The sequence below is a fragment of the Seriola aureovittata genome, chromosome 5 (assembly GCF_021018895.1).
Source record: "Seriola aureovittata isolate HTS-2021-v1 ecotype China chromosome 5, ASM2101889v1, whole genome shotgun sequence".
NCBI classification, from domain to species: Eukaryota; Metazoa; Chordata; class Actinopteri; order Carangiformes; family Carangidae; genus Seriola; species Seriola aureovittata.
Genome location: NC_079368.1, coordinates 10,852,193 through 10,876,698, shown reverse-complemented (window position 1 = coordinate 10,876,698; position 24,506 = coordinate 10,852,193). Strand labels below are relative to the sequence as shown.

Here is a 24,506-nt window from a genome sequence, read left to right as displayed (position 1 = left end):
GGACAAAAATATTCACATACATATAAAATCACTGAATCAGTGTTTGGATAAGGCCCAGTATTAGCTGTACATACAGCATGCAGATAGACACCGTGCAACTTTTAGCCTCAACTCTGACAACACAAACACAAGACATGACAATTTTAACTTGTGTTGCCTTTTGACCTACACTAATGTGCAAAAAATGATGCAGAGAACAGGCTAAAGGAATGAGTCAGTATGAGGCAGAGGATGAACTCAACATAAAAAATCTATCTTTGGTCAGACAAAAGAGATGTTGTTCAACTTTGAATCAAGTCCATCAGGAACATTGTTGTCTATTTCTCTGATTCAAGAGACAAGACTGGGAGAAAGGCACCCTGAGAGGACTCTGCTCTGCCCGCTGGTATGACTGCTACTCTTAAAACACACACAGACATACACACAGAGGACTTGCCTGTGGTAATGAGACACACAAGATCACTGGCTGCTCTGTTTGTCTAAGCCCCCTAAACACCGAGCATGATTCAGACTAATTCTCCCACACACTCTGTTTACACTTCTGGTTCATTGAGGTACTATTAATTTCTCAGGTCTGAATATTCAGGCACTGACATTTCATTCAGTATTTTCTGTGGATTTTGCAAAAGCCTGTGTTTTATATTGCCACAGCTTCGGCAGAAAATAGAAAATGTTCTTACCAAAACTAAGAAAAAGGAGTTCAGTGGGAGTGCAAAAGCTAATAAATATGATGTGATAGTGAAAGGCTTCATGTGAGATCAGTAAGTGACCCCAGAGGCTTTCAGTCTTTCTTGGATTTCTGTGTAATAAAACAAATAACAAGGCGTTTTATTTTTCAAATCGTTTTAAGGCAACCAGAGGTATTTTTTCACAAGTTGGTAAATTAGTGAAAAGAGAGCCATGACGCTTTGTCCACTGTCATCTCTTTAAACGTCTGTGGCTTCCGATCACTTTTCCACTACCACTTCACCCGGAACTCACATGTCCAAATAGAGACATGAAGGGGCGGGGCCGGACACTGCCTTATTTGGAGTTTCCACTTAAGCGATCAAGTTGAGTTCCAAGTCAAAGCAAGCCTCTGGATTTACTAAGCCCTTGCAATATTTACAAGCGATTAAGTCCGTCAATTAGTGTCTTTGTAAGACCGTATTGCTGCATGAAAAGGGGGGTTTGAACCGGTGTTCTGCAATATACAGGACATAAGGTGTGTGTGTGCGCGCGCGCGCGTGTGTGTCTGTCTATGTGTGTGTGTGTGTGTGTCTGTCTATGTGTGTGTGTATGTGTGTGTGTGTGTCTGTCTATGTGTGTGTGTGTGTGTGTGTGTGTGTGTGTGTGTGTGTGTTCACCAAGAGCCAAGAACAAAATCAAAGCACTTGGGCTGCAAATTCATTTTTCTATCTGAGCTTCTTTGGAAAAAAGAAGCTTGAGTGTAAAGCCAAAAAATAAATATATTCCAATACCTAGTCAGTAATGGTGGACTATTAACAAACAGTATGTGGGCCTAACTTATGAAATAAAGTAGTCTGTTTTATGAGTAACACCCCCTGTAGCCACAACACACTCTCCTCACTCGCCCTCTCTCTCTCACACACACACACACACACACACACACATACACACAGCCGCATAAAGAGCTTGCAATGTACCTGTTAGTCTATTAAAGACACCATAATGCCTGACAATAATAAAGATAACGTGCTGTTCAATCACTATAATGTTTTCCACAATGACAGAGAGAAAGGAGAACCCCCGGCTCATCCCGAAGAAGGACACAGCTGGAGGTGACATGTGGATTTTTGTAAACTTTGTAGCTACCTATCTGTCGGAGCCTTTTGCCTCCACAGTAGTTTCCACCGACTGACGCGCGGAGAGCCTGGTGCTGGGCGCTCTGTCCATATATGGTCATCTACGTCACGCAAATGTTCCATCCCCCTATTTAATACAGGCAGACTGGAGTCCCCTATCCAGCTCCAATAGAGCAAGTAGAGCCGCTCTTGTGCAACCAACACCACCACCTCCTCCATTGATTCACAGACTTCAAATGCCCCCACAAGCAGCCCATCAGCTTCCACAGTGATCAGATTAATAACAACAATAGCCTGTGATCACACAGGAGGAGATAACCGGCGCTGCTCGTCCTCCGCGGGATACTTGGATAGCTACAGCAACAGGATCCATCCCTGCTCCTCTCTGCTGTCTTTTTCACGTCTGATCTACACCTGTGTTTTCCACTTTGAGAACACCCGCTGTTTTTTTTTTGTGCAACTACTTGGATACCTGCGCGTTGTCCTTTATAAATGTCGGACTGAATATAACTGCTATGACAGGGAAACTAGCGGACAAGCTCCCTCTTACCATGAGCAGTTTAATAAACACGATCCCTGACAGTCTCTACCCAGAAGAGGACATCCCGACGTCTATGAATATTTTCACCAGTACGGAATCTATTAACCACTATTCACAAATGAACACAGGTAAGATTTTACTCTACTTTCGGTGTGTGTGTGTGCGTTTTCATTAAAGTGGTTCAAACTGCGTTGTGCGCGGAAGGCAACAGTTGTCTTGGGGCTTGGAGCACCTGTTTGCGCTCTGGCTGTTGCGCACAAAGGCAGATTCCCGTCCTGAATACTTTTTCGGGGTCAGGTGTAACACACCCCACTGTGAATTAGTTACACATTTGAAATAGGGAACTTTCAGTTCGGCCGTGAGATTTTTTTTTCTATTTCTTTTTTCTTTTGTCCGTAGCCGAAATGTCAGGATTTCAAACACAACGCGAAAAGGGGCAACTGTAGGCTACTCGTTTCAAAACTTAAAAACAAAAACATGGGCATAGGATATTGTATTTAAGCAAACCTGCTGTATTTATAGTGATTCTGATTCTCCAAAGCTGAGGCGTATTTGAGGAAATGTCTGTGATGTGACTGGTTGTGGAAAAAGGCTGTTTTACGCACTGATCATTAAAACGCAAACGGCCAGTGATTTAAACTGAAATATGAGGAAATGTGTCTAATTAAAGGGGTTCAACTACTAATGTAATTTATTAATCTAACATCTATCGCAATGACGGCTCAACTTCTTTATACAATGACTTTCATTCACAACTCTATTAACATGTCACAGATTGGCTTTTTGTAGGCGTGTGTAGCTGTTTTTTTTTCCTATATGAAACATGCTTAGACGCCAGGCCGGTGAACCATCTTATATTGAGTAAAAAGCGAGGCCGGAGGTATTGATAGATTTATTGCTTAGTCCAGAACATGTATTTCTGATGAATTCAGACGCCATCATGAAGCTGACTTGTTGGTTCGGCTCAGTGTTGTAGATTGGCATTAAATCAATCACTAATTGTCCAGACTCACCTTCAGAGGTGATGGGTCAAAGCTTCTCGAAAAACTCTAAATCTTTAGTTTCCTGATGTGGCTGAGAAGATCAGCACGTGATGCAGTGAACAAAGATTCACGTTCACCTTGTTGAGCTTTGTTCAGTTTTTATGTTTCAGTTTTTTTTTTGTTCACAAATTAAAACAACACCTGGGTTTGAATTAAAACCCGAAATATTCCCCCTGATTTAGCGAAGAAGTGTGCGTTTAAATGATCTCAGCGCCAGCTCTTAATAAAATAAACAGTATAGGCTATAATTATTTTTACCTATACGTATATATAGAGTGTCGATTAATTAAATATAAGCGACTATTAAGTTTATGACATTCATGTGTTATATTTCATTTTTCTATAAACATGGCAATTAAATGTATATTATGTGAGCTCTGACAGGAGATATTTAAACAAACGGGATGAATATGGGGAAAAAAAAGATGCTGCAGAGTACAACTGTGTGTTGCTGTTTTAATTATATCTGCTCTAGGTGAATTTCACATTAAAAACAGAATATATATATATATATACATACAATTTTTTCTGCACATATGCTTTTTTTGGAAATTATCACTGATATATTTTTGTTAAAAGTACCATGCTGTGATTTAACAGGTGGAGCAGGTGTGTGCTGGTCTCCTCAGTACTGAAGTATAAGAAAAGAGTGATGACTTTATTTCAGGCCCCTCATTCTGTTTAAATATCACACTACTCAGATGACCTCCAAAAGACTAAAGATTCAGACTAAAATGCATTCATGTCAGCTCTGACTTCTTTTCTTCATGTCATACACATAAACAAAATTATGTCATTGTGAATCATTGCTTGTGTGTTGAACAGTATTGTGCCATATACATAATTTTGGTTTTGTTTGTTTCATTATAATTTGCCTTTAACCAAATTCCAGCAGGCTGTAATTAGTGGGAGTGAATATATAAGCACCTTTGTGTATGAATTCCTGCAAATGAAAAGTGATGTCTATTTTAACTTATGTAAGAATTCTTATCAAATGTCTCACATTTAACCTTCAGAGCATGATCAGCACATAAATGTATCTCCGTTAAACACATCTGCACTTGATGCTTTTTATGGCGTCTTTGGAATAAGTTATAAGTGTGTGTGTGTGTGTGTGTGTGTGTGTGTGTGTGTGTGTGTGTGTGTGTGTGTGTGTGTGTGTGTGCGTGCGTGCGTGCATGTGTGTGTGTTTGGTGAGAAATGTAGGATCCTGTAGAAGTAAAATATCAGGTAAATTTGTTAAGCTAACTAAAGCAGAGATTGGATTGACACTTAAATTTTTTCCCCCGTTATTTGCAGATGTTCTTTGCTGCAAATGTGTTTTGAATCCTTGAGCATGATAGATGTGGCGTCTGCCTTATAATCCTCCCCGCTGTAAAGAAATCAGATCTTGCCATTCAGTTTGGCTGTACTCCTGAGGGACACAATGACTGGATCAAAGGGGGTGTTTAGGTCTTGATTTATGAGAGCTTGTGGGATCTGAGAGAGAGAGAGAGACACCACTGTCTCAGATGCAGCAGTCACTCACTTAACTTACAGGTCTGACAGCGCTCACATTTCTTTATGAACTGTGTTGGACTTCTTGTATTTTTGATCTCTTGTTGGCACACTATTGACAGAAATATGCAAAAGAGCTGAATTTCGGACAAACCCAGGACTGTCACTGCAACTTCACATAGGTTGACTAAGTGAATTTTCTAGACTTTTTTTTCATTACTTGTGCCACATGATCACTTTTACAGGCTTTTCTTCTCAACTGATTGCATTTCATATTCATGTTTGAACAACCACGTGGATGATTTGTTCATGATATCTGTTTTTTTATTTGCTTTATGTAGATAATATCATGGATCTGGGCATGGGAAGCGAGAAAGCAACCGCAGAGATTCAGTATGGATCCAGCTTCCAGTCCAACCGCAGCGGGCAGACTGTCACCTATCTGGGGAAGTTTGCCTTTGACACTCCTCCGTCAGGTGGCATTGGTGGCTCTGGCTGGTGCTCTGATAACAATATCATAAGTCTCGTCAGCGCAGGGATCCTGGGTGTTTCTCCATCACCCGGCACGGTAACAACGCAGACATCATCCTCCGCAGCCAGCATGGGCGGACAGACGTCAGATATGGAACAGGTATATGGTCCACCACTGCCTGCCTATTCCACATGCAGTGACCTGTACCAGGATCAGGTCTCCTTCCACCACAGCCCTGCCACCAGCACAGCTCTAGCCTACCCTGGCAATGACTATCACTCCACATCCAAAGCCTCCATGGATGGCAGCCTTTTCTCCATGATCCCTGACTACAACCTTTTCCATCATCAAGGGGAAGTTGGTGTGATGGAGCACAAGCCCTTCCAGACCATGGACCCTATCCGAGTCAACCCTCCACCCATCACACCCCTGGAGACCATCAGAGCGTTCAAAGACAAGCAGCAAATTCACCCAGGTTTCATCGGCGGGCAGCAGCACCCTCCTCAGCACCACCCACCACCACAGACTCTCACCCTGAAACCCATCCGACCACGGAAGTACCCCAACCGTCCCAGCAAAACCCCTGTCCATGAACGGCCGCATGCCTGTCCGGCAGAGAACTGTGACAGACGCTTCTCACGCTCAGACGAGCTCACACGTCACCTTCGCATCCACACAGGTCACAAACCCTTCCAGTGCCGAATATGCATGCGCTCCTTCAGCCGGAGTGACCACCTGACCACACACATCCGCACACACACGGGCGAGAAACCCTTCTCCTGTGAGTTCTGTGGACGCAAGTTTGCCAGAAGTGACGAGCGAAAGAGACACGCAAAGGTTCACCTGAAACAGAAGGACAAGAAGCCAGCTGACAAGAGCAGTGGGGCAGCTGGGAGCCACAGCTCGCCACCCAGCTCCTGTGGGGGTCCAACAGTGGGAACATCATGACCGTCACTACGTGCACTTGGACTGAACCCTCACCATGCCCCATAAAGAGACTTAGGAAGAAGGGATCACGTCCACTATGAGATAAATAGGTGACTTTTTTTTCCCTCTCTTTTACATCCCCTGCTCCTTTCGGTTGTAGTCCTTCTATTTTGAGATGGATGCCTTTAGTTTAATTAAGAGGGGAAAGGCTGCTACGCCCTTCTCTTTCAAGCAACTCAGAGCCTCAGCTACTGTAACACAGTGCCAACACAAAGAAGGGCACCTTGGCACATTCTGTCCTAAAGGCCACTGTGTATCTATATCTTTATCTATAGTTTTAGGGCGGATACACTTTTGTAAATTTTACTGAGAATTTCTAAATTGGACGGAAGCCAGAATCCATCATAAGGGTCGAAACACACACAATTATAATGGAGCTTAGCTAAAAGATGAGCTGTCTGGGATGTATGCATTAATTTTATTAGGCTGTTTAAAAGTGCAATTGGTTATATTTGTGTACTGTCATGGATACCTTATTAGTGGCACTTGACTGTCTTTCTGTTGTTTTTGTTGAGGTGTAGTGTTTTTTTTATTTTCTATTTGAATGTTGTTTTCTGAAAAAGAATGTGCCAAATGTAATGTGGTGATACAGCCAACCTGGTTCATATTATTGTGCCTGACATTTGCCAAACATAAAAGTGATATCAGCTTAGCACACACGTTGAGTTCAAGGAAAGATCAGATTCAAACACCGTATATCTTAGATTTAGATTTACCTGAACAGTTTGGTTAAATCTAGATAATGACTGAATGGGTCACACAAAGCAAACCAATGTCTTGTCCTGTTACCTGTACTTATAAAAGGAAACATGCCTGCAGCAATCAATGCCTTTGCCAATACTTATTTATTTGTAGTCACTGAGAGACACTGTGTATATTTGTTGCCTTTTTATATGGTGGCTTTTGTGGTGTTACCAGATATAATTTCTGTTGCTTTTTTTTTTTAAAAGCTCACCAATACTGTTCATTCTTTCAGTTTTCTTGAGTTCTGCAATTATATGCAATATATTCATGACATGTGTCACCAACCCATAAATCAAATTAACTAAGAGCACAGTTAGACAGACTGAACTACTTAAATAAATGACACTGGGTTGAAAACCAGGAGTATATGAAAGCAAAGATGAATAAGGAAAAAGATGAATGAGGCCCCATGTCTGTGCTTCACAGTGTAAAAAGACTCAACTACTTGTTTAAATCAACAAAAGATGAGCAACATATGGTAGGAGAAAATTTAAAATTTCCAAATCCATGTTTACATCTTTTCTAATACAGAGAGACTGAGACTGAGTTGTAAACTAAGGACTTGTTTTTGTACAGTACAAATATGTATGCAGGTAGCTATAGTAGAAGTTTCACTTTTGTACTCAAATGTCAAATGCACCATAACTCAGTATTAAATTGTGCATATATGTGCATGCCTTCATGCACACTATGTAAATACAAATGTCTGCATAAACAAGAACTTTCAATTGACTGAATGCTTGTGCGGAATGTGTAAAGCTTTTAGTAATGTAGTTATAATACAAATATTTTGTTGTCATAGGTCATTGCAAAAATTTTTGTAGCACTAAAATAGTGCCAAATATGGTGTGTTATCTTCCATTTAAAAAGAAAGAATAATAGCATTTGCACCATCTGTACGCTTTAAAGTGGTAACTGGTTTAAGGAAGCACTAATGTGTTCTCTGAATAAATTACAAGATTTTTTACATTTCGTGTATCTCCATTATAGTTGCAATCAATTATTTCAATTAACACATCTTCCCCATTGTATAGAAAACAACGGTTGTTCCTCAGTAGATGTTCTCAGAGACTAAGTGATTGAATCCTTTCTTAAGCAAAATACACTACAGGGCACCGCAAATATTTTTCACATGTGGCTCCTTACTGATCTTTGTGCTGACAGAAGGGAATGCCTCATTTATCATTCAATGAGGCACTATGTATAGGCTCATCTCTGCCATTGGCATCTCTTGGGTCTTAAGTGTATTATAATTATATTGACAACAATTTTGATAAAACTTTTCTTTCTCTCCAAAATGTTGTTTTGCTTTACCTCTATAAAACCAGAAAGTTTTGTTTTTCAAGACTGTCTTATGGTTTTGAGGAGAAAAAAGTAATAATCGGGATATTAACATTGCATTTTCATCTCGTACTCTTTTGGTCAAAAACTGATTAAAAATAAGAAAAATGAATGAACAAAACTAATAATATATTGAGGTATGTACTTCTGTCAAGGCTAGCACAAAACACAGATGGCAAAAATATTGTTAGGGACCACACCAAACTCATTTGCATTTATTCCATTACTGTTTAAGGAGCAATAGCCTTGTCAGTGTAGTCAAATAATTTCAGATTCTATTATAATCTTTAAAGTCTTTAAGCCTGCTTTTAAAAGAAACATTCTTCTCTCCATCTAGTTTGACAGAGAGTATTTATGGTTATTGGCTGTGCTCTCTGACTATTAAGAAGTGTATTGTGTACGCGAGTTAAAGAATTTATATAAATATTGTTATCTGCTGGGATAAAAATATTGTACCGGTCAGCAGACATGGCAATAAAGAGAATATCGACTGAAAAATGCAAAGGCCAAAAGAGAGGTTCAGAAAAGCAGTGCCACAGAGAACACAGTGCATACAGAAATGAGTTTCCAAGGCCATGCTTTCCCTTTCCTGTAACAACCAGTTTTCACTGCTGTGCTTCCTGGCAAGTGTCCACTTATTTTCCAATTAATTTGGCCTCAGAGAGTCTTTTCTCAACTCATCTACATGGTTAAATGAACAAACCTCCTAGCACTTTTACAGATAGTTTAAAAGTTCACACACCCTGCAATATCTAACTGTAAATCAATAGTTTTGTATAAGAAAAAATACATCATTTTATTGCATAGATGGTCATTGACAAATGAAACATTTCTGAGCTTATCCCAATAAAATGCAACTGAAATGAAAACCGTAACTTATCAAACACTTGAAATGTGAACTTTTTACATATTACATTACACAGCATTATTTCGGATCCCAGGTAATTACCTCTAAAACATTAGATTGGGATTAGCCAGGTTAAATCTTGCAATGAGTGGTGGCCTCTATCTTTAACGTCCTTAAGATGTGCATGGAGTCAGCACAAAATAATATTTGTAGTAGATGAGGTAATAAGAAAAATAAAATGTTTATCTTTATAATGTTTACCTAGAATAATTTGCTGTTAGACACTTATCATTATAAACTCGATCATTTTGACTTTATTTGACCAAAAATTATGCTCTTGTGTGCTCTAGATTTGACACTTTGCTGGTGAGAATGTTTTTTTTTTGTTAAATTATAGCAGGCTATGTAGAATGTGGCCTCCTTTAAGAGAAAACTGTGTTTATGTTGCTTTGTGTTAAGGATTGATGCAGAGTAAGGCGGAGACTACACCAAACTATTTCCACATCTAAATGAAGCCATGTAATTACAACTTTGCAAACTCAATATTTCATCAGTCATATCATCTGACTCTGTCACTTTTCTTCTGTGACATTTTTGTAATGGACGGATAGATTTTGTAAAATTTGTATGATCCCATTCCCTCAATATAGTTTGGTGGTTGAACAACAATACAGGATGTTCCTCTGAACAATAATCCTTCTGTTAAATGTATGAATGCTATAAATATATGTCAGTGACTTGTTAAACAAACTCAAAAAACACCCCCTCCTAATAATGCTTCTCAAAGAATTATTTATTTTTATGTTTTTTATGTTTTACTGTCCAAAAGTGGGCAGCTGAACGCTCTGAAATTGGAATTTGCCTCATCCTCGTTCTCTGCTCCATGTTGGATCTGAGCCAACATCAGCAGCCATCTTTGTGCCAAACTGGGTTGCAGGGTTGGCTGATCAAAAACAATACGTGATGAGAACTCCACAGGAGCAACAAATCATAAATGTGACCTCAGTCTGCTTGCAGTTGAAGGCAGCCTTGTGCTAATGTTTGTGTTTAACTGTTTAATTTAATCTCCGTGAAGTTGGCCTTGGGCAAGGCAATAGGCTCGGGCTCACTCATGACACAATTAATAATTACAGGATTTCAAAAAAAAAGAAAAAAGAAAAAAAAAGAACAACTCACGTTTGAAGAGATTTCAATAATGTGTAGATATTATAGGCTACTCATGTCATCTTATGGACTACAGTGTGGCTTCAGGGATTTTGTGGTCTTCAACAGTGACACTATGGTGTTCAGATGGAGTCAATACTCACTGTTTTCTGTTGTGTTGTGTTTCCTTTTCATTACAGTATATCCTCATGTTTGCATGTGCACGGAAATGTTCCGAAGTGCTACCCTCAGATGCTGTCGGTGGTGCTCATTTCTTTATTATGCATGAAAATAAAAGTCACATTGGGTGAAATGGGATAAATCTAACAACTCAAGACAGACAATTGGAAACACACACTGGGATAACTGTTCTGTTGGCTTTTTTTTCATTTTTTATTTTTATTTTTTTAAGAAAACAAGGGGTCTTGTTTAAAATGTTGTGGATGTCTTTAGCCTATTTCATGTTTTTATTACCTTATAATAAGGTCCTTTTATGATGAGCTGATTATTGAAATGAATTTTACTATATCCTTGTGATGGGGAGATGTACTCCCCTGTTTACTTGGCACTTCAGTTTGTTGTAATGCAATTGTTTTGTTATTTCTATGTAAGTACTTGAATAAAGAAAAATATCACTTGCCTTCAGTTTACTTGGGTCCCCGCGTGCACGCGCTCGATCGCACGCCCGTGCGCGTACCCAACACAAACACACAGGCAAAATGAAACTAATAAACATTATTTACGAACGTTTTAGGAAAACGTTTCACACGTGAGCATTCACCGTCTGATATTATTACATTAGCACATGATAGTAACTATTCGCTCTGCTCGTTTCTGATAAAGAAAAAAAAAACTCCTGAGAGGAAACACGAACTGCTAAGCTCCGGACTTCCTGTTCAATGCTCTACAGTTGACTGGTAGAAAGGGATGAGGTCCTCGGAAGATAATAAAACAACCCTATGAAACCGGAATAAAAGTTCACTCAAAATGAGCTGGTATGTATTCTGGTTACATCATTAAATTAAGGTACTAGCAAGATAGAAAAATATAATTAGAAAACGACACATTCATAATAACCTAAAACTGACGGCTCGTCGTCCGGGCTCCGACTATTTCCCGGAAGCGCTACACAAACAGTAGTAGAACAGGAGTTAGCGCTAGCTTGTTAAACTCACGGATGACGAAAAAAACATGTACATACTTTTCAAACATACTCGTTTTATAACATTTCATATGTTGATACTTTGCCCAAAAGTGGTGTGTGTTTTATGAAACAAAACAAAGCGGTTGCAAAGCGACCGTTGTTGCAAACTTCGACCTGTTTGGTAAAGTCTTCAGCCATCAGTGGCTAAGCTAGTCAACGATAGTTAGTTTGAAAGGCTGAAAACATTAATGAAGTCATCTCCAGAAATAAAATTAGCTACTAGCTGCTTGTTTATACTGTTTGGCTATAGCTAGGTTTATTATAAATAACACAATATAGTTAAATGTCAGGTCAGCAGGGTCAGCAGTGAAGCCATTTAAAGGGAAATGAAGTTGACAGCAGTCAGCTGTCTCTGGCTAACGTTAGCATTTTGAGAAGCACTTCTGTACCACTGAGGACGATTTCTGTTACTATTTCTACTCCTGTTTGGACATAGTACAGATGTGGTGGCATTGTATGGGCTATCATCTATGTAGCATACAGTAATGAAGAATTGATAGTATTTCCTTGAATTTAGGTAAATGTTTACTGCCACACATCTGTGGGTTTCATCCGGTATATTCTTGGTCACCCATGTATTTAAATGTGTAAAGAAATGGCTTTCTTCCTTCCTTATACATGCCTTAGGTTTGGGCTAACAAGACACATGTTTGAAGTTACTAACTGCTAATGTCAGGTTTTAAGGGCACAGTTGACATAGTTATGTCTGCAGACCCTGATTCTGACTTGTGTTTACTTGGAAGCACCTGTATTATTTGTCAGTCTAGCACGACAACTAAAGTCACTTTAATCAGTATTACAGTGGAGACAATTAGTCAATGGAACAACTACATGACACACAAAATCAATTGCAAAAAAGATTGATGACCAATTATTCATTTTTCAAACAAAAATGCCAATCATTCTCTGATTCCAGCGTCTCAAATGTGAGAATTTGGTGCTTTTCTTTGTCTTAAGTAATAATTTGGTCCAACTGGTTGGACAAAGCAATCAGTTTCAAGATGTCACCTTTTGTTCTGATAGGCAGTTTTCACCATTTTGGTTGTTATTTCATAAAGATTAATAGAGAAAATAATTGGAAGATTATCCAATAATGATAATAATAGTTTCAAATCTAATCAGCAAGGAATATGAAAATGATTATCAGTTATTTGTGCAATATATATACATATATACACACACAGTACATACTTGGGTCCCTTTGAAGATTTGGACAGTGTTTACTGTCAGAAGACAATGAAATTAACTAAAGTGAATGACAACAAGTGGAGTGAACAGTTGGTCTTATGACATAGTCTGCATGGATGAGCTGCACATTTATTAGCTGAGTCCTTGAGTCTTGTAGTCAGAGATCTTCCTTCTAGCTTGCAACCTCCCTGAAAAGTGAACAAGAGCAAATGAGGCTGTGCTATCATTTTCAGCCAAATGGCAACAGGAAAAAAAAGTATTTGTTCACAACAGAATATGTTTTGTGCATTTCTGATTCGTGACTTCTCTCAGACAAGGTATGTTTATTTAGATAATGTTTCAACATGGCACACAATGTCTCAATTAGCTTTACAGGCCTACATCAGCACTAGTTCTGACTCTAGCCGAGTTTTCCCTGGAGACAAAGAAAAACTCCCAAAACCTTCGCTTGTAAGAAAAACTTTGCTCAAGGGTGTCTGAGAGTTTATTCATCATTGGCTCCACTGTTTCTCCTCATTTTGACTCTTTATGTAAATAGCTAGAGTCTTAGACTGTAACAATTGTACATACATCTGTACATTGTATTCTTTACTGTGGTAGGACTGTATTGTCTTGTCTTCTTTGGCAACAGGTTGTTTCATGTTTCCTGGGAAAGATTTGTTTTCTGTCACTGGGAAACAGGTTTCCCACCAGGTCCAACAAGGTGTGTAACCTATTCCCGTGTCAAATAGGGAGTGAAGTGTCATTGTCTTTGTTATGTGTGTTAAGTGTTGATGAGTTGGAACCTTTTGGTTATTTGACAAAAATGTATGCAAAAAGATAGCCACTGTTACTGACAGTAATAGTTAAATTGGTATATCTTCCTGTCATTTTAGGCTTTCAAGCTATGCAGGCAATGAAGCTGGGCTTGGTCTCTACTACAACATCTAGGAAGTTTGCAACCCAACATCCACAATAGTTGTATTCTGTCTTTTCCTTTGGACAGTACGTTTTGAATTTCACTCTATTACTAAGGATTCAGCTATAACTATAATTGATTTATTTTTGAAGTATAGGAAAGTTTGTCATACCAGTCCTCAATTGTGCATGGCTGTTGAGTTTAAAAAGAGGTTTGCGTAAAGTCAGTGCTTGTTTCACACTATTCATGAATGCAGTTCAAGAGGAAATTACAAACTCCTTCAATACGCCTGTGTATGTGCATTAACTTGCTTTATAATAGGTTACACATTCATAGTGTCATTTTCAAGGAAAACCGTAATCAAGTAAGCAAGATTGCGTCACTCAGTTCAATCAGACAGTAAATAGCTGGCAAGGGATGCTTCCACCAGCACGCACTGCCAAACACAAGGTCAAGAGTGGGGTGCTCGACCAATGAAAAGAGTCTTTTATGGGCTCTGCTGACTGATGCATTCCAGCATGGCCTGCACACTTGCTTCTATGACGTGAGAGCTTTGACTTTGGGGTCATCATCTGAACAATTCCACTTCCCAACATCTTCAACCAGCCTTCTGTGCTCCATGGAATATCCAAGGTCGAATGATGCACTACCCCTCTAATGGCATACACATTGGCAGTTTTAGTGAAAAGCCATTGGTTCTTCCAGTCAGTGCATAATGTGTCCAGGATAAAAAAGACTGTTATGTCTTTGTTCATGCCTACGTGCTTGCTTGATGGCAGTGACGTGCAGCCTATTAAAGCAAAGATCAGATAGCTCTGTAAATGCAAGTTGACCAACTTGTTGATAATGACAGCAAATGTGTAACAGAGCAGTTTTTTTATGCATCTTGGACTCAAGTGGGCATTGATTGAATATTACCATTAACCTCTCAAGTTACTGTGATTCTCTAAAAAAAAAATCTAATTCCCGAAAACGTACATATTTATATATCTCTTGAGTTATTTGTTGGTATTTACTTGAGTCAATGGTTAAGTGACTCTTTGGATTCAAGTACTGTAACATTTAAAATATCAGCAGATTATATTAATCAAATTGTCCAAAATATTGAGTAGAAAGTACCAGGCCAGTGTTCAGCTGAACTACCCCACACCTGTCATCACTGGGCTTAGATTTCTTTTCATAAAAATTTGGACTTCAGTTTGTATAAAACACATGTTTTCTGTCTTGTGGCCGGGTCTCTGCCATGTCAGACACTAGTTCTGGGTTCACAGGACCTGATTTACCAATGTTTCTAAATGTGACAGCCCCTACGAAAATATTGCTGTGTGAAGAAACATTAGAAATGATTCTCACAGTGACTACCATCCTCCCTCTGGTTGCCTGCTACATTTTCCCTCTCCCTCCCTGAAGCACACTTCACTCCATGTGTTTGCCAGTTCTCATGAGCAGTTGAAGAGACTGACCGCTTTCCTTTGGCTCTTTGTAGAAGTGGATATAATCTGAATCTATAACATTAAGGACTCTCTTCAGCATTTTTTTTCCAAGCAAATATAGCCTTTGGTACATTAAAGGGAAAATCCACCCATATATAGTTACACTTTGAGAGACTCTTGATGTCATCGTGAAACAAATCCTGTCAGGGCTAGCTCTGCCAAAATGTAGCAAAAGAGAACATTGAAAGCAAAAAAATAAATATATATTTTTAAATATATGTTTCATAATGCATTGAAGGCTGCTTGGAACACTGCAATGTTTATCCATAATGCTTCAATTGGGTATTAGCTGTGGATGTCATGATTTTCTCCCCGACACACCCACCAAATGAGAGGAAACAGCAAAAGCTGTTGCTGTGCAATGGTGGTAGAAAACCAATTGTCCATCCAGAGGGAAACAAATAGTAAAATGCAAAATTGCAAAATCACTTTGGATGCAATGCTGTTGCTCTCCAAAGACCAAATCAATAGTGAAGTGATAATGTACTCGTCAGTTATCTTGAAATACAAGAAAATTGGCTGTTTTAGCACTGTGCAGCCGCTATGTGTCCTCTTTTTACTTAGGAGTTCTGTTATATTCCCATAAATTTCCGTTATAAATTTGGTTATTGTTACAATGGACACACACACACACTGCTGTTTTACATATTTGTTAGTAAAGCTTTATTTATTCAACAATTTCACTCAGCAAAATCACTGTCAGTAATATGTCTCATCTTGTAAAACAGATCTTGATCTTAAGATTACTGACAATATATATCATAATAAGACAGTCACACAAAGCCATCATCACACACAGGCACATTAAAACAATCACAAATATTAGCAAAAAAACATTCAATGCCCCTCAGATTGAGTGAGTGTCATTCACTAGAATGAGTTCTTTCTAGGTTTACTGTGCACTGGTATCTATTAGTATATATGAGTCATGCATGTAGTAGTGTGTATTTGTAGTTTATAACAGAATTGCTGTTTCATCATTCACAATCACTGCAAAATGATGTGGTCATAAGGAGAAGGTGATCACCCACAGTGAAAGTGTTAATGGGATATATACTCAATACGAGAAACTAGTGTTAAGTCAGGCAAGTCATAAACTTTTAGTGATTATTTGTCTGACCAGGCTGAATTGATTCTGAAGTAGTTGTTTTCAGACTTAAATCTCACTGATAACCGCTCTTGCAAGATGAAGTCTGACTGTGTGAGGGTGCTAGTTCTCCTTATTTTAGCTTTGGGAGAACACAACCTAAGTTTACATCCAAAGAATTCTCCATTCAGTTATGCTGCTGTTTTGTTTTGGAAAAAGAATTCCCAAAAGTTTCAAAGACAGATATGTACGTACGTGTTGTATTTCATATGACGTTCTAGTGTGCTAATCAGGTAATCATAGAAAGGTGAGTCACATTCGATGGAGCTGAGTAAGTTCTGTGGTTATTTTCCGTGATGGCTCACCAAGAAGATGACACAGAGGGTGAAACTACTTTCCTGAGCCAAAAGCAACAAAATGTTCTTAGGCATTTGTAATAGGCTCAGATTTGGATGACTTGAGTTTGTCTTCAAATCTTCATTGAAAGCAAGGTCAAGACTATTGATACGTTATACAACCTAAAGAACAGAAACAACACAGAGCCACCAAATCAAATGAAATCTTTATTCCTGAGCCACTGGTGAAACCTGTGTTATTTATTTATTTGTTGTTCTTTCTTTTTTTTTTTTTTTTTTTTTTTTTTTTAAACTAGATTAATATTGCCGTTATTTGACCACGTTGAGTTTTGTGATTGAGCTGTCATCAAAAGGATCTTCCCAACACATCAGTAGCATTCCCTGGTTGCACAACGAGGCCCTACATCACACCCTCTCTTTTCCATCTCATTATTCTACACACCTTTCTTTTGACGCAGCTGCTGCCTCACCCTGCCTGTCAGCAGCAACTGTCCATCATATAGCTTAGATTTCAGGCCATTAGTGCCACATCAATGACAACTTGCAGCCAAGCACATTGGCAAAGCAGTGTTTTCTGTCTCATGGATTCTCAAGGCACTCTGATGCTCTGTAGCAACTTATTAAGGCGTAGGCAAGGGTTTGAAATGGGGATAAAAGATTGTTTTAACTAAGAGGGAACAGGTCTCGTTTTCCTTTACCAAAACTATAGTTGCGATCCCTGTGTGTTTTTCTTTCAAGAGTGAGGAAAAGTTTGTATTTCATTCTGAAAATTAGGTGCAACTACTGCAGTTACACTAAACCTCATGATATGTTTTGATGTTTACCTTTTACAGGAAAGTCAGTGTCCTGGTTGTATCCTGTTAAGTCCCTATATATGATGGTGTCTACCTGACACTCTGAAATAGGTTTACTATTTTCCTTATATGCAGTATAGCGAGTTCATCTGTGTTTGAATGTGGGCTAGGGTCATGCAGGAAAGCCACATTGAGAAGAAACAACAACCACTTCTGTTTATAGATATCCGCTTGAAATGGGAGCCAGATTTTTCAGTGATGATGTGAAGTAAATGTACATGGCTTTGATTGCATACTTGAGAGGAGCAGGCATTAACAGCTTCACATTGTCTTTTTCAATGATCTTAGAGGCGCTTGCTCCCCTTAGTACCTGTAACGACCTCTAGTCAGCCATTGTGCAACCGATGACCATCTAAGCATTCATTAATTTCACCTTTTAGGTAGTTATTTGCCAGTTGCTTACGTCACCTACAATTTCTTTTTGTGCCATTTCAGGATTCCCTTCAAGATTGGACAACCAAAGAAGCAGATTGTCTCTAAAACTGTAAGTCACGAGACCAAACATATATTCATTTCACTCATTCACTCATCACCCAAAAAGATTTAGGACAGAAATTTCAAACAAGTGTGTGTAACTTTTAAAAGCTTGCTCTAATGGAGCATTTGTAAAAAGATGCTTTTGTGAAATTCTGTAGTTCTTAAGCTTCATGAATGATATACAACATGAATAGTAGTCCAAATAATGTCATCAGTGTGCCACAGTCAAAAGGGGGCAGAGGTGGTTACCTTGAAGTGACAATGAGTGGGTTCTCTCCTTGTTGAGAAAACCACTTCCACTGTAATAGGTCTGTGGCCCGGCAGTCACTGTCAGACTGTTTCCAGCTTCCTGTGCCATCCTAAGCAAAAACCAGGGAGTGGGTTAGAGGAAGCCCAGTTAGATGACCCGCTAGTGACAAAGTGTCAACTGCCTCCCTCAGAGTTTTGGCCTCTGTGTTTAAATCCAGGAACCCACAGAACCACAAGACAGGAACTCCTGTGGCGTCTGTAACCAGCTTGACATATTTTAGAGACATGGTTGGACAAGCTGTCATAGCCCTTGTTCACTCTGGGAACTTGATATATTTCACCTGCATTTCAGCCACTGGAACCCATCTCCAGCTATAGTTTGTTAGTTATTGTTTATACCCCTCAAAAAGTCCCAGAGAAAGGACATGACTCAGTAACTTTTCAAGTAAAGATAGTAGTATGTGTGGTCAGTGGTCAGCCTTGTGACTACAACAGCTTATATGCAGAATTTATTCAGACTACAAACCCGCAGTGGTTGTTGTGGGTATGTATTAGGTATGTATCTTAAACTATGTGATAACTATGTGATTACCATGTTCATTTGCCTTATCATTCTTCAGATAATGTGGAAATATAAACCGAAAATTTGTCCCCAAATCAGTGACAGACTTACATATTCTCAGGCTCCGTGTTTATTGTTATTTGCTTATTGTGTGTCCATGCCTATTGATTAATAATTTTCTATAATTAAACAAATGAGATGAACATACATGTTAAATAATGAATTTCACATGAAATGTGTTTTTGTTTTTTTAGGTTGAAAGAGACTTTGAGCGTGAATATGACAAACTCCAAAAGTAAGTTTTACATTTTGAACCAAGTTTATAATGTAATAACTATGATTATTAATATTACTAATATACTACTACCACTTGTGTGTTGGAGGTCCATGTATGCATGTGTGTAAAACTGTGTTTTGGTGCCGTCAGTTTGGTGAAACATGATTTCTCCTACACTATATCTGTGCCCACATAATGCATTTTCAAATTTTTCTCAGAGGTCTCCTTGTGCCAAAAATTAATTAATATTCTATTTTTAGCTTATTTAGAGGTAAAATGAAACAAGAGAAATAGTCTAATGAAAAGTGTTTTTATATAAAACTGAAATTGTAGTATAATAGATTTCTGTAACTTCTACTATGATGGGTATTTACTAGCCTGGTGCTGTGTTAAGAACAATGTGGGTTGCATGAGGCAATTTCCCCTTGTATTCCTTTGTTAAGTATTACAATAAGAAGTATGAAAGAAGTAAGAAGTATGTACCCCCAACAATGCAATAAAGATGTTGAAACATTGGGAGATCTTTTCACAAAAGTGTGTATGTTAATCCAAAATTAGGTTGTTGTAGTTGTTGTTGTTGTTGTTGTGTGGTGTGCAATTGCTGTATAATTTTACCTACGATGTTGGTATTTTGGCTTTACATGTTTACAAAGCACTCTGAGAAACTCACACTTAACTTGCTCCTCATTGTACAGTACAGTTTCTTTGTCCCACACAATGTGTCAATCCCTGCTGTGTTTGGTCACTTTTTTTTCTCAACGTTGAACTGTGAAAGAACCCGCATTTGAGCTATGGTGGAAATTAGAAATTGGGAAAGAGAGCTTACTTTCCATCAGATATTTCTCTCAACCTCGGATAAACCTCGCTTTAAACTAAAAGTTATAATCTTACGAAATTTCCTGTAATTGTATCATTAGTGTTCACAAATTCAGAAAAAGCTTAAATTTCCAAGTATTTGATTAATTTGCACACAGTCATTCTCAAAGCTCTTTATGGGTAACTAAGACACCTAAAATAAAAAGTAAATACATCAGCTGTTAACTATTTAACAACCCTCTTTGAAATAAGCAACGTCAGTGTTTCCTTGAAACAAACGTGAGGGGGTTTCAGAGCATTTAAGAACCCAAGGCCTAAAAAATCAGTACATCCGGGCCTTGTCTTACTGTGAGGCAGAGGTTATAGAAACTCCCCGAGGGCCCTGCAGAATGAGTGGGAGCACTATTTTCCTCTCAGGTTTTGTTGAGTAGGAGGGCCCTTTATCGGGAAGGTGTGGTGCCAATAGACCTTATAGATGAGTCAGAGCAGCAGGCATGTACAGACATTTAGGTTCTCCACCCTAGAGATCCACATCAATGCATCATGGTCTATCTGTGGCCCAAATATACTTGATAGGCCTAAACCATGATACCTGCTTTTGCATTCTGTCCACCTAACTAAAAACATGAAGTGTAATTTGTCTTGTGTGTATTGATCATATTGAATCTAAAACAAATATAATAACCATGAGCTTCTCTTAGCTCATAGAAACACACAAAAGAAAAACATGCAATTAGTATGTGACAAGTCACAGACTGAATGCTAACCGTCTCTTTGACCATCAGTTTCTTTGCCTATTGGGGGTATCCAACCAACTATTCTGATTGATGCACACATGCCAGGTTGTGTAAATATTGCAGTGGTCAGATTAATTGTACCAAAACAAAAGAATTCTAGGTATTAAATAGGTTTACTCAAGGTCTGGTATAATTTTTTTGGTTTTAGCCGTGATATAGTGCCTGACTTGGTTCTTGTGTGAATGGCATTAACCAGGTATTTACCCAAAAGGGAGAATGTGGTGTGAGCAGTCAAACATGGTTGAATGCCTGTTCATTATCTAGTGTCATACAAAGGCTTTGTGTGTGAAAGTCATGTAAAATGCTGAAGGGTCTTTCCAGTTTTCAATAGGCGATGTGGATAGATGATTGTGGCTGCACAGGCCCAACATTAGGGCACTGGAGCAAGGAGCAGCAGCTGTTCCACTATGTCGCTCTATTAGCACCTTTTGGAAAGAGACTCCAGGCTCACCTGGCACTTATCCAGAATGGCTCTTTCACTGTCAGTGCTGACAGAAGATACAACAGCATTGTGTAATCTATTTTGAAGTAGGAGGTACTATCCGGAACATGAGTTTCACATGCACAAACAAGCTCTACAAGACCACATCTCGAGTGTATAGGCATTGGTCTCAGAGCATGTTAGTTTGTTTACATAGTGAGATGCTTTCACCCACTATCCTGCAAAAACCGATGTCCATGACTGGCAAGGTTTTACTGTTATACTGTTATTTTCCTCATCTCATATTTGCCTCCTTTCATTACTCTCAAGTGTTAATTGTGTCAGCCAATTTACAAGACACTATTTTTGTTTCAGTTTGTTTTACATGATGGCCTCCATTAATTATACTGGCATTCAGAATTGCGTTCAAAACAAAGTCTAGTTATGTAGTATGATTTCTCAACCGCTTCTGCTTGCTGCCATCACAAAGCCAGAAATGACAAAAGTGGCCACATATCAGTATTTCCAGATGTTTATAACAATGTCAGAAGCAATTTTCTAGCTGCAGGTGTGATTCAGAACAGAATTGTAATATGATAGCTGCATGGAAATATTGTCTCTTAGGTCAGCTTTTAAATGCTCTTTCAAATAATACAGAAAAACTGTTCCGAAATCTTCACATTCAGCTTATTGTCCTGGTCTACATGCACACTGAAAAATGTATTCACTGAGAATCCTATGAAAACAGGAAGGAGCCCTCTAATTATTAGATACTGACTAAATCCTGCCTGAAGTATTGCTGATAATATTGACTATAATGTGTGTAGCATCTGTTGCAATTAGAAATGCCTATTTCTGAATATCTGAAATGTAAGTGTACAGTTTGATTACTTTAGAGGAAGGCTAATATGGCGTATGAGAACCAGTTACATGTAATTGGTGAGAGGGATACAAGAAGTTACTGTGGAGATTGTTCTGACAGAATGTTTTTTTCCTGTGGCGTGAACAATAAGGGATGAAGTTACATCATTTACTGCAAATGACATTTTTGGAACAACCTCCATCTGGTCGGTGGCGATTCAGTATAAAATCCTAAAAAACGTCAAGGAAAACAAAAGCATGTAGACGGCAAGTTATGATAGAAAATAATTAATGATTTTTATTTACCCTTGGACCGTACATCCTCAGAGTCTGCTTGCACTTTGTTATGGAAACAAACACAAATAAATGAAATTGCAAAAACAGATCATGATCTAAAAACAAACCCGCTATATGTCCAGTCTGACATATGGTTAATACCACTAAATGTTTTTAGGTTTTTACCACTGAGATTTCCAGGACTCCACGCACTATTTTGTGACATGTATGAAATGCCTATTGTTATGATGACAAGTTTAGAAATGGCTGGCATTTTGTTATTTGCTTCTAAATTCTTGTGAAGATGCTGCACAAGTTATTTGGGGTAATTAATGATAACAAAGTATGTTGTCCATTGTTATAAAATAAGTAATAATAATAACTAATACTGCTTTGAGGTGCATTAAGATTTTGACACCCTACTCCTTGGGTTTAACAGTGTTAACAGCGAGTGTCAGGGCAGCAGAGAAACAGTCACATTTGTGTTTGGTTCATGCACCTATGGCAATATTGGAGTAACCTTCTGTTTGTTTTCCACTGCAACAATAAAAGAAACTGCATTTGGAGGAAGCTTACTTTCATTTTTGGTTTTCAGTTCTCAAATAGACATATGTGTGATACCAATGTTGTTTCCTCTTGTGGCCAGTGGCCATAGTGCCCCCACCAGAAGTCCTATGGGATTACACATCTATTGTCTTCCTAGTTAATATAATCCCTCAAAGCAATGATGGAAATGAAACCCCACCACATTCCCCTTTTCAACAAACCAGGAGAAGTGATATGAAAGCAGTCTCAGGGGACGTTCTAAACCCCTCATTTGCCTTAATTGATATAATGAATGGCATGTGTTTTCAGCCTCCATAGTCTGGTAATTGCCATTTTTAACACCCATCAATGGAATATGTGCAGTGGAATGATTGAAGACATTAATGCTTTTGAGCGCAAATGTAGTTGACAGCAACAAGAAGTATTCCCTGTATTGTTAATTAGCTAACAGATGTTATAATAACATTTTATGTGGAATCAATGAAATGTGTAATTCCTTCTTGAACCATGTTTTTATAAACTCATTCCTTTTCAGGGTTTTTGGTTTGGTGCTTTCTTTGTCCATGTCAACATGTCTTGAGTGAATTAAATAGAATTTGAATTATGTATAGATTATTTGTAAATATGTACTTTTTTCACAGTTTTTCCTATTCTGTTTCTGTCTAATGCAAGTGTTTGTTATATATTTCAGTTCATATTTCGCATTGCTGTCAGTACTACTGATGCCTTACTGTATTACAAAACCAGAAGCCGGCTGATAATCATTCCTCTTTTGTCCTACAGGCTGGAGGATCAGACGAAAAAGCTTCACAAGGACATGAAGAAAAGCACTGAGGCTGATTTAGGTGTGTTCTGCCACCAACCTATGTGTTACCGCCTGGTGTGCCATTGATCTCCACTTGTTCACCAACATACTTGATGTTGTATGGCAGGTTTTTTCAGGGCCAGAAAGATGTGTAGATGTCCTGGTTTGTTTGGTTGTGCGTCAGCTCTCCGAAATGAGACAACTGACAATTGAGAGGAGAGACTGCGAGCGTTTGCCTTAATCTTCTTTTTTAGGTTTTTCTAGGCTAACATAGTGTGTGTGTTTTGGATTTATGAGTGTATCTTTTTGTGCAATGTTCAGTTAGGGCTTGATTTGTCTACCATCTCTGCTTACATTTAATCATGCATTTTTCGGCCACAGAAACCATGTTTACCTACTTTTTATTTGCTTATTTGTTGGTTTTGGAGTTGTGTATTGAGGAAGTAGCACTAAACATGGCCTGTGGTAAGTAGTCAGTTGTGGGGGTGGAGGAGCGGGGACGGATGGAGGAGCGAGAGGCTTCTTCATTTCCTCTCCTTTGTGCTCTGGAATATGGATGTCTGCATCATCAAAGTGTCATAGCTGTCAGGCCCTCATTATCGTTAATGGATTCCATCTGTCACACAGGTCCTGTCTCCACCAACTGCTACCAAACAAAGAACTGGACCTACTCTGCATGTCAGCACTACGTTTAATACACTGCTTTCTATATTGGCCACCATTTATCAAGTCAATAGCGGTGATATGCAAAAGTCTATTGAACTCACTTACAATTAGCTGGTGAGGGACAAAAATATCTTTTAAGGGCAGCTCCTGTTCACAATTTCAATTAGGCTAAGTAAAAAAGTGGCAGGTAGGCAGGCAGATAACTGCTTTTCTAACTGAGAACTTATTTATCTTTTCTCAGGTGATGACAAAG

The 24,506-nt window shown here is 38.7% G+C and overlaps 2 protein-coding genes across 2 annotated transcripts in view; both read left to right on the top strand.

Moving 5' to 3' along the window:
- Positions 1 to 1,801: 1,801 nt before the first annotated feature.
- On the top strand, positions 1,802 to 11,060 carry egr3 (early growth response 3). The gene is made up of 2 exons (XM_056377264.1): positions 1,802 to 2,474; positions 5,228 to 11,060. The coding sequence occupies exons 1-2, from the start codon at positions 2,321 to 2,323 to the stop codon at positions 6,304 to 6,306; spliced, it is 1,233 nt and encodes a 410-aa protein (XP_056233239.1). The 5' UTR covers positions 1,802 to 2,320; the 3' UTR covers positions 6,307 to 11,060.
- A 195-nt stretch (positions 11,061 to 11,255) lies between these two features.
- bin3 (bridging integrator 3) overlaps positions 11,256 to 24,506 on the top strand; it is a 29,015-nt gene continuing 15,764 nt past the window's right edge. The window contains exons 1-4 of the mRNA XM_056376242.1: positions 11,256 to 11,415; positions 17,936 to 17,984; positions 19,043 to 19,083; positions 23,566 to 23,627. Coding sequence (XP_056232217.1) covers positions 11,408 to 11,415; positions 17,936 to 17,984; positions 19,043 to 19,083; positions 23,566 to 23,627 — 160 coding nt within the window. The 5' untranslated portion in view covers positions 11,256 to 11,407. The remainder of the gene's footprint in view (positions 11,416 to 17,935; positions 17,985 to 19,042; positions 19,084 to 23,565; positions 23,628 to 24,506) is intronic.

What these genes read in the sequence shown, in the direction of transcription:
- egr3 (XM_056377264.1), top strand. Translation starts at nt 2,321, where the DNA reads ATGACAGGGAAACTAGCGGACAAGCTCCCTCTTACCATGAGCAGTTTA. An exon ending in CTATTCACAAATGAACACAG is followed by an intron (nt 2,475 to 5,227) that starts GTAAGATTTTAC and finishes TGCTTTATGTAG; the next exon opens with ATAATATCATGGATCTGGGC.